Genomic DNA, 24,698 nt, shown 5'->3' with positions numbered 1-24,698 from the left:
ACATCGCACGGGAATGCAGTTATCTCTTCATCGGAAATTTTGAACCGTGTGGTTGTTTGCTGGCCCTTTAACGGAACTCCCGTTAATCGGAACACACTGTTACAATCCCTCGAGGATCTGCCCCAACGGGATTTTGCTGTCCGTTTCACACCCGTCAAAACACGCAGGGCAAGGAAGCACCGCTGGTTCTGGAAGAGAAAGAGACGTTTGTCCCGGAGACAGGCATCGGCACATGTGCCACCTTCACGGGGGCTCGGCTGCGACGGCCGGTTGAGCCTCGCCACTTTGTCATGCTTGAAGTGCCTTACGTCAAGTTCTTCAGGTACGGTCCGACTTGTTAAGGGAGTCCTTTAGCAAGTCACGGAAATACGGTTCGCAAATACGGTAAGGCCGTATGTTAGCGCTCGTTGGGCTTTTGCCATTGAAGGCACCCCGACACCACAAAAGCTTTTTCAAAAATTACTGTGGGGTTGTCACGCCTCATTGTTGCTTGTCAGCCTATGCATTGTTAACGAGGAACCTGTCGTTTGGAGAACACTTTGTCACCTGAACTGGGAGCGGCTTAAGCACAAGAAGCGGGAAAGGAGGAGCATTACCGTACTGTCTTACCATATTGCCTTACCGTATTTGCATACCGTATTTCCGTAACCTGCTAAAAGACTCTAATAACAAAGTCATATGTTACACGTAAATAGATTCGTTGTATTCAGTGTTCATTTATAAACTTATATAGGTTACAGTAGAACCTTGTTGAGACGTTGAGGAAAAATAAACGCATGAAAAACATACTATCCGGGAAAACATACTAACCAAATCTACTAAAATATCGCGCAGTTTTTCTCAATAACGATATTGCGAACATTGGCACCGGGAAATCGTATGACATGGAAATGTATCAATGAGAGTCTGCTGTCTCAGTAACAGCGTTAAGACCAGCTTTCTCTCTTTCTCTTAAGACCATTTTTTAAATTTACTTAGCTATATTCAGTAATTTATCACATTTATGTTTGTTATGTTATGGTTTATTAAGGGGCACCAAAGTGAAACAATAAATCAATTTAGACTGATAAATTGTAGTTTTAGATCTCTATTTTCGCTAATTTCACCGTCGTACGTTCATTAATATAACAGAAAGTGAAGGTCTAATTTTAATTTTTAATTCCACATCAAACTTCTGTGTGCGTGAAGTCGCAGATTTCAAAGTGCTTTTTCACATTCTTTCCACGTTGGCTCTACAAAATTTGCTAAAAGTCGGTGTGTTGAGCCTTTAGCCCGTCGGAAGACTCTGTGCTTCATATTTACTATTTAAGAAATGTGTAGGCCCTAGAACACAGGTTCTCAAGTTGTTTGACCTTGAGGAAACCCAATGCCTTTTCCTAGAGTGCCATGGAACCCCTAATTTTTTTTCGTTTACATTTAGCACGAAAAACGTCGAAAGCTGGCGCGGAGGCAGGAGAGGGGGGTAAATAAGTGATTATGGCTTCTCGATGTGCGCAACCACAGTACTAACGCCGCCACACTGGCCTGTTATCCTTCATCTCAAAGGCCAATGCTGTTGATGTATCCCTCGCAATAATGTACATAGACTTACGATTCCTTGGATTCCTCTTCCTGTGCTGCGAGCCGTGTAAAGCGCCCACCGACAATATGTTGCACGCTTCAGGCACCACACACCGTAAGCAATGTATTATGCAAACGAAGCACCAGACGTACAAAGGCGTTTTATGTTTCACAAAAAAAAAAAGAAAGCTTGCACCATTCGCTTTGCGAAATTGCCATCGATACATTAGTCGTAAGGCTAAGGCCAAATGCTTGTGTAGCCCACCGGCGACTAAGAGCGATGCATCAAAACAGACGTGGTGCAGTGGCAAATCAGCGTGCATAAAAACTTTGCCACGGGATCGTCGGCGCGTAATGAGCCACGAATGACGTACCCCACATGCTCGTACCAGTTTACCGTACGGTATAAGTACGGAAATATTGTACCATTATGGTTGTCACAAAGCTATTTTAATCCGCTATACCTGTAATTCACCACAATAATCGTCTCATCATGTTACCATACGCATAGAGCAACTCGTTACCATACGCATTGAGCTAGGGCCGAAGCCGCACATTCTACAATACACCTGCGATGCTTTGTCAGTTCAGCTTCGGCAGCAGCTGTTGTAATCCATCCTTGCCTGTCTATTTTGGCAATGCCTTCGTTCATGTCATTTGCAGGTTGTGCTTGGAGAACTCGCTGATGCGGCCCGTCTCGATGTTCGCCAAGGAACTGCACCACGTCAACAGCACGTACCTCGAGCGGACCGTGATTGGCATTCTGGTAGGGCCTTGGTTTAGGGTCCTCCCTTCATTCATTTTCATCTCTGCTCTGTCAAATCATACTTAAGTTTGCATCGGTGTCTCAAAGCAGCCGTTGCAGTGGCTCGGCGGCTCTTCATCGGCTACGGCTGTGGCTACCATGTTGCAGCTTCAATTCTCAGACAGTGTTGTCGTGTGCTGGTGATGCAGTTGAACGAATGCCCTTATAGTTGTCATACAGGTTATTTCATGCGTCTTATAGTTGCGGTGAAATGCAAAAAACGCTCCTGTGCTTTGGTATCGGGCACCAATAATAAAAACCAGATAATCAAAATTCGTTCATGACACTCCATTATGATGTCTATGGAACCCCACTGTGGCCAAAAAGCTGTCGAGAAGTTGCTCAAGCTTCGTGCATGACAAACTTTCAAGTGAAATCATTGAGGCCGAAAATATTTCGAGATCAGATCACGATTGTGTAAAAACTCACAGGGCCGTTATGGATTCGCTTAAGATGACTCAACGGCGAAAGCCATCTTCTTTTTCTTCTCGGTCGATGTATTGATCCTCCCCCATTTCCCTTTCGAAAGCTTTCTGCAACTGACCTGGTTTTGCACTGCCCAGCTTTGACTAAGCAATGCTGTCAAGGGATGACGTCATCATACGACGTCACATTATGTGACTTCATAGTGACGTCATGATGACATCACAAATTTTGGCGGTGTGTGTTGTTATGACGACATAATATGGTGACGTCATCACGTGACGATGAATTTTTGCGTCCCTCGTGTTGACGCCGCCAGCACTGACAGTCAGTTTTCGCGTTTGATTAGGCGTCTAAGGCTTTCGCCTTAATAACTTCATCTGTTACCCTTTCCAACAAGGAGCCTCATCTTCTAAGGAGGCAATCGTGCCGCGTATGTCTGGTGGCTTTTTTCGAGCACATAGAACTGTGCTCTGTGAAAAACAAACCTCCGTGGGTAGTGCTGTTCTTTCATGCGAACGACAACTTCACCTTTCTTTGTTACTTCAGGTACTGACGACCGTGCTGAAGCTGGCCCAGTGGCGCTACCTGGGAGACCGGGCCGGCAGTGTCAAGGAGTTAGTGTTGCAGCCCGCCCTGGCCATCCTGCCCCTGCTGCCGCTGTCCCTGCCCGCACTCTGGGTGGGCCTGCATGCACTGGGCACAGCGAGGCTGCATCTTATGGTAGCCGCTCAAGAACACATGGTCAGTGCGCCACTCTTTTCGCCATAGGGAGTACATAGGCTCAGAGGCATCAGTTACGGGGGGTATGCGACCTGGGGGGTGCTAAGGTGACCCCGCCACGCTCAGTGACCCTGCCATCGGAAGAACATTGCTGAATACATGAGTGGGACTGCTTCTTTAGTCACAGAGCCATTTGGCTGCTTCACTTAGGTCATCTGGGGCCCTCTCCTGCCTTCCTAAGTTGTATCCAAATACAGTCGAATGCCTCTGTAGTGAACGCTTGTGTTACAATATGACCAGTGTAAGATAGGATTCGTTACACCTGGGCTATACTCCGAGCATTAAAATGCACGGAATTTACAATGGAGTGACCTGTATAATGAATCATTTTGAAAACCATGAGCGCTTCGTTATAAAGATGCTTGAATGTGTCGTCAAACAAAACACCGTTGATGTTGCAGGCTGTGCAGCGCGCTCACGACGATCCTTTCGAGGAAGGGGACGAGGTGGAGTCGACGCACCCCGACGGATCGGACCTGTCGTGGGGCCAGGTGCAGCCGCTGTTCTTGTCCTTGCTCCGCGGCAAGGCTCCGCACCTGTGGAGAACCTCCAGCCTCCTGCACGTCCTCGGCAGCGTCACGGTGAGACTTCTTCGCTCAACGTGACGAGCTCAACCAAAGGCTTGTGTCGCAGTCTTATCGCGGTAGTCCTTATTTAATCAGAAAAAAAAACAGTTAAGTGTTCTTCATTGGTGCAGTAACTTGGAATGCCTAAACATGCTGCCAAATTTCGATAGCACCCCGTCTATTGTCCGAGTTATCAGCCGGCGAAGCGTCGCACGAATCGTTACAGCTCAAGACGCCGACGTTGAACAAGCGGGGTCCGTACATTTATGACAAAATCAAAAAAAACTTCGACCGTCTCAACGCTCTGGCTTGCACGCAGGAAACTCTCAAGGGTGTTCTGTCCTCACCCCCTTGTCGCCAGTGTACACAGCGTAACGGTCACAGTAGTGACCACTAACCACAGAGTATCCATAGCTTCAACCTGCATGCATCCTTCCCAAAATGCTTTTCAGATCACGTAGTACAGCTGACAATATTTCTGTGAATACTGTCAGGTGTGCACATTTCTGTTGCTTATGTGGGCACATTAAGCTACTACTCTGTACTCTCAGCACTTGCAGTAAGTGCCCTAAAAAAAGTTTACAACGTGCTCTTAGAAGCCCAGTCATTCAGCTTAAGATGTACTTTTGTGTGTGGCTCACAGGTCTGCTGTGTTTTGTAGACCATTTTTTATTAGTTTTTAATTATGTTTCATCTTTTTACGTGTTTATTTTTCGATTTCTTAAGAGACAGGGCACTTCCATTGGGGATTTAAAACTCACGTACACTTTTCCTGCGCTTTTCACTCATATTGAGGCTTCTGATGCGGTGTCATTACTTGAATTCCTTATTATGGACATGCAAAAAGACAGAAACGCAGAGAAAAAAAAACATATTGGACAAGCACTGTCCTTCAAATGAAACTTTCATACAAGCGATATGTGCTGGATGTGGTTCAGTTCGAACATTTTGCACTGAACCAGCATTCAGAACTCATCCTAGTGTTCTACAACATTCACACTCACTACTGTCAAAGACTATTTATAGTTTTGGATGGCATGCCAATGCTCAAACAAGAAACCTAATAATCTAAACATAAGTAGGGCACAAAATGTGAGCGCAATGCCGAACAAAAGACGTAAACGAAATAAAAGGCATCAGAATTCGAACGCACATAAACTAAACATATGCGAATATTCAAGCACTTCAAATATTCGAATGAATATTACAGTATTCGAATTCGCTTCGACGCGAATTTAAATTATTCAAAATTTCAAAGTATGCGAAATCAACGAAAAGGCATATATTAGACCTCATGTAACCTCCCTGTAAAGGTGGTTTCACTGCTGCGTAGGAGTGCTATGCCATGAAAACACCTATTTAGGAAATATCTGCACTGCCACGAAGCCCTACCTAAAGGTTCAATGAATATACATGTATTACCCTCACATCGATTAATCATTTTTTAAGTTTAAAAGCTTCTTATACAGGCTTATATGCTCTAAGCATAGTAAATTTTAAAATGTGACATATTTTAGTGGTTTTCACTTGCATCCTATCAAAATTCAAATCCTGCTGTTATTTAGAGTTGCTTCCACTTAACTTCGAACCAAAAAGAATCACATTCGCACATGCCTTGTTCCAACTTTAAAAACTGTTATGCAGGTTTGTTGGGTCATGACAAATATGCACATTTTTTTTTCATATAATATGTGATATATGCAATTCGAACTATTCGATCAGAAATTATTCGGCCAAATCGCTATTCGCTCTGAACCTAACATTTACTATTCGCACATTCCTAATGCAAACTTGTTTTCCCAACACGAAACCTTTCTAACATAATTGCAGACCCTGTGCTGCGTCGACAAAAAGGGAATCCTGTCGTGGCCGAACCCAACACCCGAGAAGGTGTTCTTCCTGAAGCCGCCACGGTCTAGAGGGAGCAACGGTCTCGCACCAAACTTTGGCGGTTCTGGCAACATCCGCCACTCTGGCCAACTCGACACAGGCTCGGACATCATAACCGAGGACAGGCCGACTTCACCCGGTGCCGGCGACTCGGTCCTTGAGGGTGAGTCGCGGGATTTCAGTGACTCATGACGCACTCACCCAGGTTACTCGGCAGTTTTGATGTGTTGCAACTTGGCATGAAGTTGCGGTTTCAATTGCCCACCACACTTTATTACAGGCTTCTCTGTATCTCTGTATAACTCACAATGTGCAGTTAAACATTGATTTGTTGCGAGTAGAAAACTGGCCCTGCCTTCACATGGCATAGTTCCTTATGTCAGTCCTCTCTGCAATGACAACTTATGTTCCCGTCGTTAATGGCAATGTTTAAAGCGTGTTTTCATTTTGGATGAGGTGGCTTGACTGTCAATAGGCAGAGTAATACCGTATAAACGCGTGTAAGGGCCGCAGCCGTGTAAGGGCCGCACCCCGTTTTTTTGAAGTGCATATGCTAAAAAAAAAAATCCGCGTAAGGGCCGCACCCACACTTTCCTCAACCAATACGTATTCAAAATGCGCGCGCGCGTAAGCTTCTAGGCGTAGTCGATAGATGGCGCAAGAAAACGCAACCATCATCATCGTCACCAAAGTATGTATATATATATTTTTTGGATTTTATTCGTGTTAAGATGTTCGTGAAGTGGGCTAAAAATTTTAACTATTTTATTAGTATTCATAGACTCGCCAACTAAAGGCTAAAGCAGGATTTTATCTTTAGCTTCTCACATCTCTATACAAACGCGCTATCGGCGCTATCCATATCGGCATTAGCATCACCAACTTTGGCATGGCGTTCGCGTTCGGTTTGTGCAGTTCAGCCAGCCATTTGCTGTAGTTTTCTGCACTGTTCGATGACCTTCGTGCTAGCTTGTTTTCTACACGGCGTTCACGTTTTGGCAAAATGGGCAAGTACCTGAATTCGAGTATGCTCTCGAGCATCGGAAACGTGCCGCCGGCAGAAAATTCGACGTTGACGAGAAGTGTGTTCGACGTTGGTGTGCTCAAAAAGAAGCCTTGCGAAACACCAACAGCACTAAGCGCGCTTTCCGAGGAGAGCAGTGCAAGTTTCCCGATTTGGAAGAAGACTTGCTCCGCTGTGTGACTGAAGTGCGGAATGATGGTCTTGCACTCACAACGGACATGCCTTGGCGACTGTACTTGGGTGGATCCTATCTGCGTGAAGCTCGGTGTCGACGGACATTGTGTCCCGAAGTTTTAAAGTCGCCGGGATATCTAACAGCTTGGATGGCACGGAAGATGACTGCTTGTGGGGTGACGGCGCTTCGCAGCACACCATCTCATCTCGGACTCCAAGTCTGAGGACTCGCCGAGTGACGACGATTGAGCACGTATGTCGCAAGAAATGTCGTATACTGCAATAAACGCTCTTCGTTCGCTAACTGGTGCGTTTTTACTTAAAGAAAAAAATGTCGCGTGTATGGGCCGCACCCTGAAAATGGGCCCTCATTTCTTGAAAAAAAAGTGCGGCCCTTACACGCGTTTATACGGTAACTGTGGGGGTGAATCATGATATAGGCGTTGGCCAGGCACATTTGCAAGACAATGTCCAGATACGCACCACAGTGATGGTTTCCTCTAGTCAACAGAGATGCACTTCAAAGGCTACACTTTTCTAATTGCATTTGGCAGAAGTAATTCAAGAGCTAAAGAAACACATCATAGACACCGCATTTTAGACACCACCTTTTCAGAAAACAAGGCAATAGAAATCTAAGAATGGTCTGTACAGCAGCAAACAAGTTTTGCGGCAACCTTTTTATTATCGGAGAGAGTTACATAGTAAATCAGCATATCACACTAATCTGCAATGAGAAGCGTATGCAGTAAGACAAGAATAGATGCTCTAAATCCATTTGACCAAAAGTTGTGGTATGATGAACATTGCAGAGTGAGTTAATGTCAAGGTAGGATTTCACCCACGGACATTCAATACAGTCAACGTTCGATTTTTCGGACTCCCTAGGGACCGCGAAAATCGTCCAAAAAATCAGGCAGTCTGAAAAAACGGATTCATTCTTGTTTATTCTGCTCAAGCAGTCAGATCGCCACAGCAACGTCTGAAAGAGCTTCGATGCCTGCCAGTGCACGTATCAGTCATTTTGGTGCACGCCCATGCTCTTGTGAATACATTCGGTACCTGCCGCGAACCCCGCTTAACTACGTGCCACCCGCCAACTGCAAATTTGCGTCTCGTGATGAGCGCCGCCAATATCGTCAAAACGTGGAAAAAATTACCGCTCTTTCGCATGGACCATTTGGAAACAATGACGCGGAACACAAAGGCTGTGGCAGAAGAGCGGACTACTTGTCCTGCTTTCCCTGATGCGCGTGCCCACGTAAACGATGCGCTACTGTACGAAAATCTCCGCCGATGCTAAGCACTTGCAGCTGCGCGAGCCGATCATTCCTAGTTGCGTGCAGCACGTCGCCAACTAAACTGACGTATGCTGTCACTGCCGAGGCGCTTGCTGTACCATACACACGCGTTTGCCGTGAAAGTGTTCGTTATGCCCACTCCATCTCTGACCGCAAACAGGCACAGCAATGGCTAGCTGCTTCCATTCGTGAAGGCAGCACATCTCTTAGCGGCCTCGCACAAAAAGGCAGCATGAATGGCTGCGCGGCGCTTTTAGTACACTCAACTGTGCTAGGCCACATGCACAATCGAGCAGTTAGTTGAAGACGCTTATCATAAAGGGTTGACAGCGATTAAGTAGTGCTGGTGCATTTCCATCCTGCCGCCATCACGCCTCCGTGCATTTCTGCTGCCTATCCATAAAGACATCACCACACTGTGACATGATAGTGGCTCCTTTGGATTTTCAGTCTGTTTCACCCGATAACACGCATTGCAGCAAAGCTGACTTCCAAAAATTGCTACGGCCGCAAATGGGATCGACTCGCGAAGTGATGGTTCGAACCTACGAGATGATAGTCCGGCAGAGGTGGGGGATTCGATTAATGCCGTTTCACACCTGGAGTTAGGGCAGAAAGTCCGAAAAATTGGACGCGAAGAGTTTCAGCATCCGAATTTTCAGACTTTCTTAAACATTGACGTCTATGGGGCTTGAGATGGTGCCGCGAGAGCGTCCGAATTTTCAAGCTTGTCCAAAAAATTGGCATTTGACTGTATACCATAACTTTTGCTCAGACGTGTCTAGAACATCTGTTCTTGTCCTCCTGTGTACACCTCACTCCAGCAAATTGTGATATGCTGATTTAGTAGCTTTCTCAATTTAAGAAAAAGTTTTGCTCCTCACATGACGCATGAGATATTGGATATAGATCCTGGTACTAGCAAAACAGCTGCATATTTGAAATCAGCACGCAAATATACATAAACTCCGCAAGCTTCACCGAAATACATCAAGAATTTTTAAGAAGTTTTCAAGAGCAGTGCGCCCCTTTTAGCAAACAGGCTACTAAGTGACAACTAGCTCACATAGTCTCATGGTGCATGTTACATGGTTGGCTCAGAGATTGTATATACCCTTTGTCTGGGACAAGTTCGTCGCCTGCATTGATCTGTTGTCTTTCGAACCCACAAATATCAAATCTGAAGAGGATCACAAGAATGTTCTACATATAGGTAATTCGATATATAAAATATTTTGTATAGCGAAGTTATAGTCAAGAGGATTTTACAATTGTTCGTTATATACACAATAATTCTTTATATGTGGGTTCGATATATGCGGGTTTGACTGTGCCTGCACTTTGTTGCCACCAGGGGGCAAGGGGCTGACCATTGACAATGGACCCCTAAGGCGCGAGTCCAGGTTGTCGGGCTACGATGCGCCTGACCACATGTACCATCCGGGCACCCACGTTGAGGTGCTGGACCTAACGCACAGCATGCTGTCGGCCTTCGGGGTCCAGTTCGACGACCCCCAGTGGAAGGACTACATCAACAACCTCAAGCCACTCGTGAGTGGGAAGGTCTTCTTGAGGGGCCATTCGAAACACCTCTCAAAGAAATACTAGAGAGCAAATACTATAAGTGTACAAATGGTACTTGAAGATTTAAATGCGAGTAAAATAATCCACGCCATTCGATTCATATTTGATTTTAAAGTGAAATTGTCAGCTGTTTGTGTTTTCTTTCAAATATGTAACCACTTCAGACCCAATATTTTCTTTTCAATTTAGCCACGTGGGAGACCAGCCCGCTGGAGTTGCAACCTGTATTTTCTTGTCAGTTCTCGTTGTTTGAAATCTGCTTTATGGATTCTTTTCATTGTTGGGGACTACATGACAGTCTACACCAAATTGACATCAATTTTCATAAAAGCTGATGGTAATACCGATATTAAGCTGCTTTATTTGTCTCCTCACCCAGCCGTCTTCATATTCATCATGCTTATTTTACCTATTGACTTTCGAGTTTGCCTTAACCCTTTCAGACGCCACCTATGAAGAACTGTCTGCAAATGCATTGAATCGATACAATGTTATTTCAAGGCACTCGTTATTATATTACAACAAAGATAATGTTGTAATACGTTAATGTATGTGTGTTGTAGTAATCATTCCTAATTATTTTGTGATGAAATATCTATTTATTCTGAAGCCATTCGTTCTCTGCTTTTGCATAAATAGATTGAAATCTCAGGCTGGAAATATAGTGCAAATTCGTTTTCAGTTATGTCCATGTTGAGCAAGGAAAAATTATACTTTTGACATGGTTCGCGGGAAGTGGCGCGCCGAACAACTCGTCGAATATGGTAGTGCCTTCTGCAAAGTGATCATATGCAACAGTACTCTGCAAAATGAAGTTAAATAAAGACAAATTTATTATGCAGGAGGTTCAAGTCATCCAACGCTCAATGTATCTTGCTCTTTCTTAGCTCCTAGTCGATACAAATAGCAAAAACAAGTGGTGTACACAATTGTGTACATAGTGTCTCAAAGGGTTAAAAAGGGCTAAAACCAAAGCACCCACTTGGGTACCTTGCTTTCAACAAGGTTTCGTAGGACTGATGAAAGTAAGGATAAGAACACCTATTGGAGTCCCAAAATAATGTAAGTTCTGAGTGATTCCTCAGCAGGATAACGTTATTGTACATAAAAAATGTTTATTCATTGTATCCAATAATTCATTATATCCGTGAAAAGCATACAAGTGAAAATCAAAACTGAGAGGGTTTCAGGATAGTCTTATCACTTTTAGTTGTGGGGGTACTTAGCCTTCGAATTACAGCAGTGACCTTGGTTTTTCCATTCAGGGCCTCAGCATTTTGCTCAACACGTGCAATCCAGCCACTCAGGAGAAATACGCCCGTTTCTGCGATCACATTGCCTGTGAGAGCCTCCACAACGAGTCGGCCGTTCCTGTCGTCAACAAGCGGTGAGGCCCTGTCGTTCGTCTAACATCCCGCCGTCACATGTCATGTCTTGTTGACATCTGCTGCTTTGCATTACAAACCTTTCCTGTATTTAGTTTGGTATAATATATAGAGATGTAGTCATTTTACTAACTGTTACTGCTAATGCTCGTTTCCACTAGCACATCATCAGATCAGGTAACTTGACGTTCAGTTCTTAAGAGAGATCCTCCCTTAAGGGGTCATGAACCACCCCTCAGGCTTGGTGAAAAGACACATCCCGCGGAGAGAAGACTTTTCTATGTACAGCTCAGCCAAATCTTGCAGTGGTGTGCAGCAAGGTGAGTTTGCAAGCGGAGCATGAAATTGCCACTTTCTCAAGCGCTCTCTCTACATGCAGAGGCCTGTGCTCACTCTCTTCAGCGGGTGGGGCGCCTGCTAACAGGTGGCGCACTATTGGCCAATAGCCAGCGTAAATCAAGAGCGGCATTTGGATCAGACGTGCTCCTTGCCACAGAATGCCGCCACAGGCTGGCACCGCGCTCCATAGTCTGCTAGAATTACACAGTAGCCACAGTAGCGAACACGGGAATCACAGTTGGAGAGCCTGATCACGTTTCATCACACGTGCTCAAGGTCATGAAGCACACTGACATGACTCCTGTGCCGTCCCTCCCTGTGCCACCCCTCCCTGTGTAGCTTCCAGTGCGCTTACCAAGATGAGAGAAGAGAGAAAACATGATGAACCCCTATAACTCCACTCATACTTCACGGATCCGATAAATTTTTGCAGCAATCGATTCGTGAGGCAATAAACTGCGATACTGAGGTCATTTGGAAGAGTTATTTAAAACACCTTTAAAACAAAACATATAATGAATAGTGATTAAAGTTTCAGGAATAAAGTTGTTCCTTGCAGAAACAAAGTTGCTTGCGTGACTTTTTAAATGTTAGTTCCTTGTCTCACCACCAGATGCCTGTGCGACCTGGCCGTCCAGATGGGTTTCACGGATCGAGCGGTCGAGGCGTACCAGCACCTTCAACACGTGGCACTCTTCAGGCATGTGGTCAGTCTGGCCGACCGGCATTTTCTGTCTTTTGTTGTTGCTCTCCTGATGCGCAGCTTTGTCTTGCAGTTCGCACTACTCGTGTGGTACAGTCAAATCCCGCTACAACGAAATTGACGGGACGCGCGAAAAAGTTCGTGGTCACGAAATTTCGTAGCAGCGAAATTTCATGTATAGACCACAAAAAGAAAGATCTGATGATTATGACTCGTCCTTTGGTCCTGGCAAGCGCATGCATTGTCTTTTGCATCGAACTCTTGCTAACTCAGATGCACTTGGCCGCACACCGAGTGAATGTATTTTCTCACGTATAACACGCACGAAATGTACAGAAAATTTAGAACGAAACTCTGGGTGCGAATTATACGCGAATTCCGGTGCACAAGTTGGCTTCATGGCGTGGCTTCACGGTAATGCAAGGAAGGCAGCTTTGCGTCAATATGCGAGTACTAGGGGTGTGCGAATATTCGAAATTTCGAATATTTTTCGAATACTGTTTGCTATTCGATTCGATTCGCACTGAAATTTTACTATTCGAACTATTCGAACTTCCCAAAGACAAATGCAGTCAACGTCCGATTGAAAGTGACCCCTTCAGATTTTTAATATGCTTCACCTCATTACATTCTCGTATTGCGGCAAAGCTGCCTTTCAAGCTCCGTTACGGTCGAACTTAGCCAAGAGACAAAGTCCGGTTGGAAGTGGTCCCTAGATTTTCAATATGCTTCACCTCCTCACACCCCCGTATTGCGGCAAAGCTGCCTTTCAAGGTCCGTTACGGTCGAACTTAGCCGAGAGACGGTCAACGTCCGTTTGGAAGTGGTCCCTAGATTTTCAATATGCTTCACCTCATCACACCCCCGCAATGCGGCAAAGCTGCCTTTCAAGCTCCGCTACGGTCGCAAATGTATTAACTCAAGAAAACGCTGGTTCCAATATGGAGATGAAAGATGTGGTAGAGTTGGGGGCTCAATTAATGCTGTTTTGGACCTGAAATTTTGGCAGGAAGTCCGAAAAATCGGACGCCGAAGCTTTTTAGCATCCAAAATTTCAGATGTTCTTATATATCGACACCTACGAGGCAGATTTGGAACTCCGGACTTGAAGGGAGCACACCCTTGGCCGCCACATCAGTTGGGCTTCCACAGAAGTTGAAAGAGGAGGAGAGGCTGAGGAAATGGCATCTTTGCCTATCACGTGTAAAGTGTTGTTGGCAACACTTTGGTTGCACCAAATCATGTACATAAATAGAATTCGGCCTCTACATTGCCTCATTCTTGATAAGAAAGACAACTATGAAATATGACCCCACCAGTGCTTCATCAACCTAGCGAAAAGAAACACTTTCATGTTGCGATCTCACAAGAACATACTTAGGGATTCTCTGCAACTTTTTCTGTAATTTCACTTCGAATTATTTGAAAAATGTTTAAGAAATATTCAAAAATTATTCGAAATTATTCGATTCGATTCGCACTCAATCTTTATTATTCGAATTCGCTTCGCACCCAAAATTTTGCTATTCGCACAGCTCTAGCGAGTACCTTTTATTAATCTCCCGCTGTTTGTAATGGGGGTGGTGGTTATGTGCAGGGGTGGATTATAAACGAGGAAATACAATATTCAGGTTTTTGGAAGCATGCCGAGCGTGCCAAAGTTCGCTAGAGGCCAACTGAAAACGAAGTGCCGAAGCTCCACACTACCACAGTCCTAAGTGAGCGAAAGGAAAGCCGAAACGCTTTGTGCCATTCTATGACTTTATTGCCTTTAATCTTTCTGCCGATGTGTTGTCTGCGTACTTTCTGAGCTTATTCGCTATCAGTGATTGCAACAATAGCAACCACAGTTTTCTGCGCAGCGGTTGCAGCGAACGATAGTTCCGTTTTCAATCTGTGCGCACTGGCCGTGCACGTGGCTTCAGAACTGCATCGTTGCTATCTGTGATCGTGTCTACCGCAGTTTTGACCGCAGCAATGCTTTGATTCGGTGCGCATACGTTGGATGCGCACATATTTTTGTGGTCGCCCATGATTGCGTCGACACGACCACATTTGTGTTTGCAGCGGTTGCGGCAGAATGTAGTTACGCTTGGGCTAGGTGCGTGCTGGTCGCGCGTGCCTTCAGAACGCCGGGGATGTCATTCACGATCGCAGGGCTTGTGACGACGAGCAGTAGTTTTGTTTTGAACGCTACGTCAAAAACATGGGGGGAGTTCTCGAAGAATGATTCTTCCGCGGCTCGCACAACCATCAAACCCGCCAGCAGCGTCATAGTGGATGGACGATCTGTTGCCGAGCATCTCAACAGCGAAAAATTTACCAGGATGTGCGTGTGGTGGCAGAAAGCATGTCTCCGATGAAGATACAGGTCTTGTGATGTAGCCGCATGGCTCTGGCAACGAGAAATGGTTGAGTTGCTCACGGAATTTCACGGCAGTTTTAGGCAAGCTCCTTTTCCTTATGTTGTAGCACTCGCGAAAACTTTGTTCTAGCGGAAACACCCAGAAAAAGTATTCGTTGTGACGAGACAGTTTTAGCATAGTTTTCTGTGGGTGGCTGATGGGGAATCGAAAATTATTTGTTGTGGCAGGAATTTCGTTGTAGCAGTATTCGTTATAGCGGGATTCAACTGTATTGAGCCATGTTGCATGCAATGTTACTTGCATTGATTTTCCCATCTGTTTAAGGACACCAGTGTATCATTTAAAAGTGAACCTATGTGTGTACTTGAAAAATTACACATGGCATTCTGCTTCTTTGTACAAGGTCGTGGGTTTAATACCTGTCCGCAGCAGATGCTTATCAGTGCAGGGCTATTAAAAATCTTCGCGTGTTTAATTTTTGGTTCACATTAAAAAAACTGCAAGTAATTAAAATAATTTTGGAATTCTCGACAGCAGCACCTGTCATAATTTGAATATGCTCTGGAACTTGACTTTCAACCCATCAGTACTTGTAGATGAGCTAATATGGAAGTGTTATTTTTTTCATTTTCTAATGCAGTTAGTAGGCTATTGATTTATAGGTATATACTATCCAATGCTCTGCCAGCTATGCCTACGTGATCTAATTTCATGACTGTTAGGGTTTAGCATTGTATGTCAAAGTTGGACACCATCCGCTTTCATGGGTCTTTGTGAAGCTGCAGACCGCTGCTTCACGATGGCATACTCACAGAAATAACTCGACACCAAAGGTGTCAGTGGTAACAGGCTCTTCACAGAAATGAAGAGGACTGTGCCCAAAACTGTGGGATAACTGCTTCCAAAACAGCCTGCTTGCAGAATATGGAAGTGAGTTGTGAATTCATTCTACTTTTTTATGGGTTGTCGTCATTGCCACAGCAACCTGAAGTGGTCCAGAAAGGAAGACTTGCCCGGTCACTCAACTTTCCACGCCTCAAGATGCCATTTCCCAGCATGTGCTGTGCAGTCGTCAAAGAGGTGGGTGAACTCTCAACGCGAGTTCCTTCGTTGATACTGCAGTTTTGTAGTTTCTAGTGCGAGCGATGTGCGGAGTGGTAAAATGTGCCCTTAGCTTTCCATTATCTCGCAGGTGTTGGCAACCCTGTTCATTACAGTCTATGAATGCTCTGAGCAGTATGATTGTGTTCACATTACATGAACATAAAGTAGAATCCTTAATAAAATTGCCTAGTTAAAAGACGAAAAAAGGCCTGTCAGTTTTTTGCATGAAGCCCTTGTTTTCCTAACTTGTGCTTGTGTAACAAAAGGCCTTTCCAGTCACACATCTTTTGCTGGTGTTCCATCTTGTCTACAGCTGCACGTATGTACTTTGTTGTCACTTGTCCATTTCGAGAAGTAGTTCCCTTTGTTTAACTGTTGCATATGTGACGACATTGTCAACCATGTAGCTAATGCCAACCATTAACCAAAAATGCTAAAAAATAATTGAGAGCATTAAGTACAAGCCAAATAATAACACCAGAGCTTTAAGCATTTTTCCAGACAGTGCTTTTGTTGTGTGGAGTAGCTTCACAGTGCAACTTTGAAGCTTTAAAGACAGTCTGAGCAAAAGGACAGCGCTTAGACAAATTGGAGCAACTGGCCTCTGAGTTTGAGTTGGTCTCCATCTAGATTGTGCCCCTCCTTTAAATACACAATGGAAATACTCTCCCTTGTTTGTGTTTCACAGCATGTAAATATGACTTTCCATTCCATTCTAAAGCTAAGAACTGCACTTTTTTTTCAGTGAGCCTGGATTAGTAATGGTTCATCACTGTGTGTACACGGCTAGTCAGGTTAAACTTTGAACTGCAGGCCCTGTCAGGAACACTGCAAATGTTCACCCAAGGCACAGCGGACTTGGTCCTGGACATGTGCTCCGAGTACTGGGACGGCCGGGACCTGTGTCCGCTGAGCGACTCCGACCGCAAGCGGATCCTGGACTTCTACCAGCGGTCCAGCCTGACGTCCTACTGCTTGGCGTTTGCCTACGCTCCGCTGCTGCCGTCGCTGCTCCTCAACCCGGCTCTCGAAGGCAGCTACCTCCAACTTCCACCTGACAGGTGCGCTTGGAGGCTTGTTCAACACCCGAGGCGTTAAAGCTTGGCTCACGTGATAAACTGAACTTCGTGGACCACCACGATGTGGCTAGCTGTGACGGATCAGGTCACCGTCAGTCATCCTCGTATGCGGCGTGATTGGGTAGCACGGAGTCATGTAACGCTCGTCCACTACAATTGGTCTCTCGTGTGAATTCATCGTAATGACAGTAGCTTAGCACTGAGTAGGAAGAGACATTAGAGGGAAAAAACGGAGTTGAGGACGGGCAGTACAGACAGCTCACCGTTGGTTCAACGAGCTAACCACCGATATTTTGTACCATTTAGTGTGCACGCACACCATCACATCACCACACTGCAAAGGAGAAACTGTGATGTGAAGTTTGCACACATGAAAATGCACCTCGTGCACAAGCGTCGCCGATACAAATGTTGGCATTCCCGATCGACACGCAGCTGAACATATCCCATCGCGCTACTCACGGTCACAAGCCTCGCACACACGAAAAAGACACAACACAGCTATATTCAGTGTGCGAAATAGCCTTCCTTTGTCGTGCACTTCCATAATCAAAATGGCTCATCACAATTTGCACTTCACTGGGAACAGATACAATGCACACAGGTCCTACGCGAACCAACGCGGATTGACCACAAAATGTACTCGGCTGCTGTTGTGTGATGGCGATGACAATGCACCTGGCCCCTCTGACGGGAGTGCTAGTGCCACAAACGTGGTTTCGTTTTCGTACTCGATTCTAATGCACCAACGAACAAAATTTGTTCCCGTAGTCGCTTTCATTTTTTTTTTTTTCACTCCCCTTTCGTATGCTCTTTGCGTTTGCCCCTCTGACCACGGCAGAGGGGCCCCAAGCTCTTGTTTTCTTCTATTCTCCCTTGTACTCCAGCTGGGAAACCGGAGAGCGAGGGGGGGGTGGGGGGGGGAGGCGATACAAAAGGACGCGATGGCTTGGAGGTCCCAGTTGTAAATCCCCCTACTCTTTTTGTTGCTTTCTTTGCTGATAAAGCCCGCACCTTCGCCACCCACAGGCTGGGGGGGAGGGGATACCGGGCCTTTATCCGTTGACCTTTCTTTTTCGTGTATCTGGCGCCCTCCGCGTCGCAATTTGCTTCGCTTCTTTGGTCAAGGATGCACTTTTTTTCTTGTTTTTTTTGCGTTTTCTCAGTCGCCTGAATGACCCACCAAGACTGCAATGTTTGTTTCGCAGAATCGCCGGCGTTGTCGCTCAACGCGAAAGTTCGTCTTACCAGAAGAGTACAGTTAGGCAGTTCGTCTTAAGCGAATTTTTTTTGCATTGAGTCTATGGGAAACCAAACAAACGGTCCCGTGTTGTTCGGCCTAAGCGAGAATTCGTCTTAACCGAGTTCATCTTAACGGGAGTTCACTGTATGTGTGCTTGTCTTTTTTTCTATTAATTTGATAATCCAACTTGATTTGAGTTTCACAGGTGTTCTCACGGGGTGGTAGAAATCAGCATGCCAGACCACTCCATCACTACGCCTCCCAGTTCCAACATTCTCAGACTGCACCGACAACTTGTGCTCTCGCACTGTGCAGCAGTCACCTGTTCCGTTCCTCCGGCAAGAAGGTGGGCGGGGCGGCGCTGACGCTGGGCGTCGCTTCGGACGACAAGACGCAGAGTCACCACCTGAGCACGGACTCGGTGAGCCATGAGGAGGAGACGATGGCGATGGATGCGGCCGGCCGGGAGCAGGCCCTCGAGGCCACCGTGGAGCGGCTCAGGAACCAGGTGTTCATCGGCATGGTCACCATGCAGTACCAGGCGTGCCCGGTCAGTGCGTTCCTCCAATCGTCTTGAACGAGCGCGCACACTCGTCCTTTGAAGGTTTTTTGAAAGGGGCCTGTCTTATCAACTGCATAGTAATGAACAGCGCGAAATAAAAACGATAGACAAAAGGAAGAACAACGTCGGACGAGCGCTGCCTGTCAACTGAAACATTTATTGCGCAAAACCTTGCCTAAATAACATCGGCCACATACCACATGCACTTGCACGTGGTATGCAACCGATTATTTAAGCATGGTTTTGCACAAGATATGTTTCAGTTGTCATACAGCGTTCATCCCGTGTTGTTCTTCCTTTTGTCTATCGTTTTTATTTCGCGCTGTTCATTACTATGCATCCATACCAACTAGCCGTGCTTAGCGCTCTTTTGACCTTAGCAACCGATTTTCCGTAGAGTAGCAGTATTGTCTGTGTGATTGATTTTCCAAGAGGGAAAGCACATGTTGTTTTGTTGGTGCGGTCACTGGTAGGGTCACCCGAATTAATAGCGGTGTCATTATTACCAAGCGTTACCAGGCCTGCCTGATCAGCTCACTTGCCGATCATCTCAAACATGGATTTACTTTCCTCAAAACCCTTCTCAAGGAGCGCGTATCGTAGGGAACTGTTTTTCCATAACGGATGAACTGATATAGTTGATATTCATCAGCAATGTTCTTCAGAGATATGTAAACCATAATTTCACATTTATGTACGCTCATTGTCTACGTGGAGACAGTGAACTGAAAGGGCATCTCTCGGTGAATGGCTCATTAAAGTTATCACGAAGCAGCAGAGCTGAATAGCAGCTTAACATTGTGGTAAGCTGGGTGAGCTGGCCTTAACCAGTTTATGATGACAATTAACGCACTATAAGAACCAGGGATGAGACCGAAAATGTCCTCATCACCTTCTCATTAGGTTATGTCCCTGGTTCATTTAGTGTACTAATCTCCATCACGAATGAATAGAAGTTGCTCCTTGTGTTGGCAGTAAGCTACTTTTAACTCAACAGTGTTGAGAAGGTACAATATGAGTGCCTCGGTGAGAAAAATGTCAACTGTCTTATATACTAATAGGCTGTAGTGAGCTTCCAAGCAAGTTGCAAATTCAGGACTGAATCTGTATTTAAGAACAAACACCACATGCTCAGAATGATAGGACGCATCTGAGACTTAAACGATACAGTAGTTCTGTCATTAAAGAAAGCTCCCTGGTCTGAACGGTCAGCACCGAGTCCAGATCGGTACCATTCTTATAGCAGAGGAAATTGGCTTTGTGTAGTTTGCGCTAGGTTAGATTCTAATATTTGAGGCTCGTTGCCCTGAGTGATTGAGTTCCGTTGTACTTTGGAAGCTGCTTTTGAAAAGGACTTCTCATCCATCTGTTCCTCCGTGTTTATTGTCTGCGTAATGTCATTGTTATTTGCTCTGAGACACCTGTAATCCATGCTTTTCGTGCAGGACTTCGTGAAACTTGTGGAGCAGCTCGAAGATGCCTGCATTCGATTTGTTCATTTCTCAAAAGAGAACGAGCTACGCAGTCGGGTAGGTTGCATGATCACTTTTGTCGAGCCTCGTGTTGTTGTTGTTGTTGTTGTTGTTGTTGTTGTTATATTGCCTCCATAACTGAGTTGCTGAGCAATGCATGCAAGATGAAAAAGCACAATGATTGGTACCCATCAGCAGCGAGTTTCCTTTTCTGCCATTTTCATTTCTTTAATTCAGAATATAGAATGTATCACGAAATTTTTGCTTACGTTCTTAGTCACTTCTACAGTTCCGCGTAAAAGTACAGAGAAACGGCGGAGAAAAGCGGTGAACACAGAGAAAGTACTATGCCATTTCCTTGTGCCATGAATAATCAACAAACATAACTGGACACATTGCTCGATGTAAAAGAACCTCTCATTTCTCTTAGCATCACTGTTGCCATTATTCACTTGTGGCTAACAATTAAAGGGGTCATGAAGCACCCCTTGGGCTGATTGAAAAAACACATCCTGCGGAAAGCTGACACGGCTATGAACTGCTCTGCCAAATATTACAGTCGTGCGCGCCGCGTAATGGCCGCAAGCAGAGCGCGAAGTTGCCGTTTCCCCAGGCACCCTCTTTTCAAACAGAGGCCGGTTCTCACTCTCGTCGGTGGGCGGGGCGTCTGTCCGCTGTACGTCGCAAGAGACATAGCATGCTTATTGGCCAATAGCCGACGTAAATCGAGAGCGGCGTTCGGATCAGATGCGCTTCTTGCCGCGGGGTGCCGCCACTTGCCGGCGCCGCACTCCTCAGTACACGGTAGCCGCACTCGCGCGAGCGAATCACAGCGGGAGAGCGATCGCGTTTCATGACGCGCGCTGACGTAACTTCTTTCCCCCATGCCATCCCTCCCTGTCTAGCTTCCAGTGCGCTCGTCGGCACGAGAAAAGAGAGAAAGCGCTGGGAGCGTGCGCCAAACCCCCGTAACTCCGCTGATTCTTGACGGATTCGAGAAATTTTTGCGGCAATCGATTCGGGAGGCAGTACACTCCGATACTGAGGCCATTAGATCATTACTTGGAAAAGTGGTTCATGACCCCTTTAAGCACCTCCTTGTTTCTCCCGATGCTTCGCTTTCACTTGATAGAGTGAGCTTAGCTCAGTGTTCAGCTCTTTCACTACACTTGCTGCCTTCAATTTTGTCCTTTCAGAAGTTGTTGCAGCTGAGCATTGTCGCATTTCTGTTCTCAATTATTGCCACAGGGCTTCTCTGAGAAGATGGGCCTCGAATCGGGCTGGAACTGCCACGTCTCCTTGCTCAGCGACAGGCATAGGTGAGAACTACGTACTGGGTGTTTCACAATGTCATCTGTAGATTATTAGCATGTGCAGTTGCACGCACTTGAAATATAAAACAGCATTTGATTGTCCAAAGTGAACAAATGCCAGTCACTGAGAGTGAACAGCTGTTAGAGCTACTCTCTGCACCAAAGAAACTTTAGTTGTGTTCTTCCTGAAACACCTTTTCTTTTTCCCCACTGTAGGAAATGATAATTATAGTATTTCTGATGCCACTATGCCTGCGTATACAATAGCATGAGATGCAAACACTCGGGGAAAATAAAGTCGCTCTCAAACCTGAGACTATCTTCTCTAAAAATTGGTGGATCCAGCAAACAGTGTTGACAAGGTGCAAATGCATGCTAATAATATGCTCTTATAAACGCTGATACACATTACACTAAACCTGTGTATGCATAAGTGACGACCATATGTCCAAATAGGCGAGTTAAAATTTGTATCGTGTGTCTTGTCTTTACCTATCATCTATTGTCTTCTAAGCGCAGTCCCGTTTTTGTTATGCTAAGTAAATTCGACCGAATAGGCCTATTGATGTGTACCTAACAGATGAGGAGTCTCTGTCAGGCCTTGGTGGCTTTTGCATGTCGCTCCCTTTCCGATAACCCATACAAAAGAAATAAATCTTTATTTCTAAGTCAGGCTTGCATTAGCTATTTATGCGTCATCTCGCATAACATATTGTTTCGTACCAGTATTTTGCTGAGATGGCTTTTGCTATGACAAACATTCAAGCTGCAGTCTCTGAATGCCACCATGTTTCGCAAAGGCAAAAAAAAGATGTTTGTTTCAGGACCGACAGCAATGCATCGACGTGTCATCAGTCACAGGTGTCGGCGAGGAGCGTGACGTCCGTGCCGTCGAGCAACGTGGCTGTTGTGGCGGTTGACCCCCACGGAGTCAGCATCGTGGATGGCAAGGCAACGAACGTATGTTGCATTACATTTGTACATCGTCATAAAGAAAACTGGTTGACATATTAATCGTTGGATTGTAATTGAATGAAGACAGCATTGGTGTTGTACATAACAGCAGGTAGCCAACATTAGCCTGGCAATGGCACAGACTATACTACTACACACGCTATTACCATATTTACTGATCACTACCTTATTTCTGGCCGTGCTAGATAATTACCATTCTCTACTTTAGGCTGTACATAATTACCGTCGTAGTGCATTCCCGGCTGTATTCAATTACCACCGTACCGCATTCCCAGCCGTACTCAATTACACTCAAACCTCGATATAAAGAACATGGATAAACGAATTATCGGTTATAACAAAGTAAATGAAGAATAGTCTTGTCGTATATACAGTGTTACAAATAAACGTTTATAACGAATTTTCGGATATAACGAATTTATTTTCATGGCAGATGTGACTGTTTTAAATGAGGTTTGAGTGTACCGCCGTAGCGCATTTCCGGCTGTACAGTTTCCAAAGACAATATTGGTGTTATAACAGTAGACAGCCAACGTCAGCAGACATTAGCCAGCTGACCGCTACTGGCAATGACCGGCACTGGTATTGTGCAACTAAGTACATTAATTGAATGCTGCCAGAAATTATCAAAGACATCATGGACGTCACTACAGTATACTCCATTACAGAGAGTGGACAGAAGAGGCCAAGGAAGACATTGTTATCAATAGGAATGTGAATTTAGAATGTTACGCTTATTGTCGTTGACATTACATTTATTGCTGTTGTCATAATATTCTAGTTGAACATTTTTGTGTAATTTTATTGATTATTCAATTTTTCTTCTTTCTATTGTATTGAGTGTTTTTTCATTTCGGTCTGTAATAAGCCCCTTCCCTATGTAGTGTGCAAACACTAAGGGTAAAATAAAGCAATGATTAAATAAAAATTGTAAAATTCAAGACATAAGTTGCTCCTTTCGGCAAATTGTAGCCTGAAGTGTGTTTTGGTTCTTGCCTCATTTGCAAGAGCCTAATTTTAAAGCAGTAGTACCTGTATGACATTTTCACGAACACTACCTTAACACTGCTGTTTAGCAGGTGCCACATGGGTGACACTTAATACTATCAAAAGACATTCTATTACTTAAAGATGTTTATAAGCAATGAAAAGTGAGATATTAGGCAGGTAAAAACTGCCATGAGTTTATTAACGTACCAGTTCAACTTTCTTTCTGCTTGTGGTCAAAGAGTTGCACCGTTTCGGCACGCAGGCTCCACCACGCAGCATCAGTGCCCCCAACCTGGTGCACTCCGAGCTGATCGGCAGTCGCTACGGTGATTCGCCGCAGTCTCGGTGAGTTCCGACCAACCTCGGTAAGCTGCGTGTCTTTGTTTGGTGTGGAAGTTGGCAAATGTATTTCTTCCTGCAGGCAGCTAGGCTCTCATCTGGAATTTCTTGTAATACATTCATCTGGTCAATGCAACTTTAATGAAAACCAGCAGATAACGAAGCCAAGGAAAGTGTAGGGGACATTAATTGTACTGTTTTAAGTGTAGTGTAGTAATTGTGATATAACTCCAACCTTGATATAACAAACACGGATATAACGAATTATCGGTTATAACAAACTAAATGAAGAATAGTCTTGTCATAGATACAGTGCTAGAAATAAACGTTTAGAACGAATTTTCGGATATAACAAAGTGTTTTTTGTGGCAGATGTGACTGTTATAATGAGGTTTGAGTGTAGATGGGAAAAATGTAAAGTGGACAAAAAGACAACTTGCCGGTTTGGTCCCTGCCGCTGGCAGGGACCAAACCTGCCGGCGGCAGGCTTTTCGGGACTTTGTGACCACCACCACCAACACCACCACACGCACGGCACGATAATTTTTTCACCAGAAAAATGGCTGGCAACTAATCGTTACTCCATCAAATTGTAGCAAGCAAGTTTTATGCCAGCATATGGCCTGCAACTGAAGCTCTTCATCTTCAACAACTTCCACAATGTTTGAGTTGTGTGACGTTGCCCGAAGTCTAAACGAAGCTCCTGAGTGCCGCATCT

At 45.1% G+C, this 24,698-nt stretch overlaps 1 protein-coding gene across 1 annotated transcript in view; it reads left to right on the top strand.

Annotated features, from left to right (window-relative positions):
* Positions 1-24,698, top strand: part of LOC119398995 (transmembrane protein 94) — a 62,098-nt gene that overhangs the window by 14,942 nt on the left and 22,458 nt on the right. The window contains exons 6-20 of the mRNA XM_049417494.1: positions 168-322; positions 2,224-2,326; positions 3,338-3,532; positions 3,973-4,152; positions 5,968-6,190; positions 9,881-10,077; positions 11,376-11,497; positions 12,448-12,541; positions 15,885-15,983; positions 16,821-17,068; positions 18,645-18,879; positions 20,337-20,420; positions 21,612-21,682; positions 22,501-22,636; positions 23,904-23,986. Of these exons, the coding sequence (XP_049273451.1) occupies positions 168-322; positions 2,224-2,326; positions 3,338-3,532; positions 3,973-4,152; positions 5,968-6,190; positions 9,881-10,077; positions 11,376-11,497; positions 12,448-12,541; positions 15,885-15,983; positions 16,821-17,068; positions 18,645-18,879; positions 20,337-20,420; positions 21,612-21,682; positions 22,501-22,636; positions 23,904-23,986 (2,225 nt within the window). The remainder of the gene's footprint in view (positions 1-167; positions 323-2,223; positions 2,327-3,337; positions 3,533-3,972; positions 4,153-5,967; positions 6,191-9,880; positions 10,078-11,375; positions 11,498-12,447; positions 12,542-15,884; positions 15,984-16,820; positions 17,069-18,644; positions 18,880-20,336; positions 20,421-21,611; positions 21,683-22,500; positions 22,637-23,903; positions 23,987-24,698) is intronic.

Source organism: Rhipicephalus sanguineus, chromosome 7 (genome assembly GCF_013339695.2).
Source record: "Rhipicephalus sanguineus isolate Rsan-2018 chromosome 7, BIME_Rsan_1.4, whole genome shotgun sequence".
NCBI lineage: Eukaryota > Metazoa > Arthropoda > Arachnida > Ixodida > Ixodidae > Rhipicephalus > Rhipicephalus sanguineus.
The sequence above is the reverse complement of the archived record's forward strand: the minus strand, read 5'-3'. Positions and strand labels throughout refer to the sequence as shown.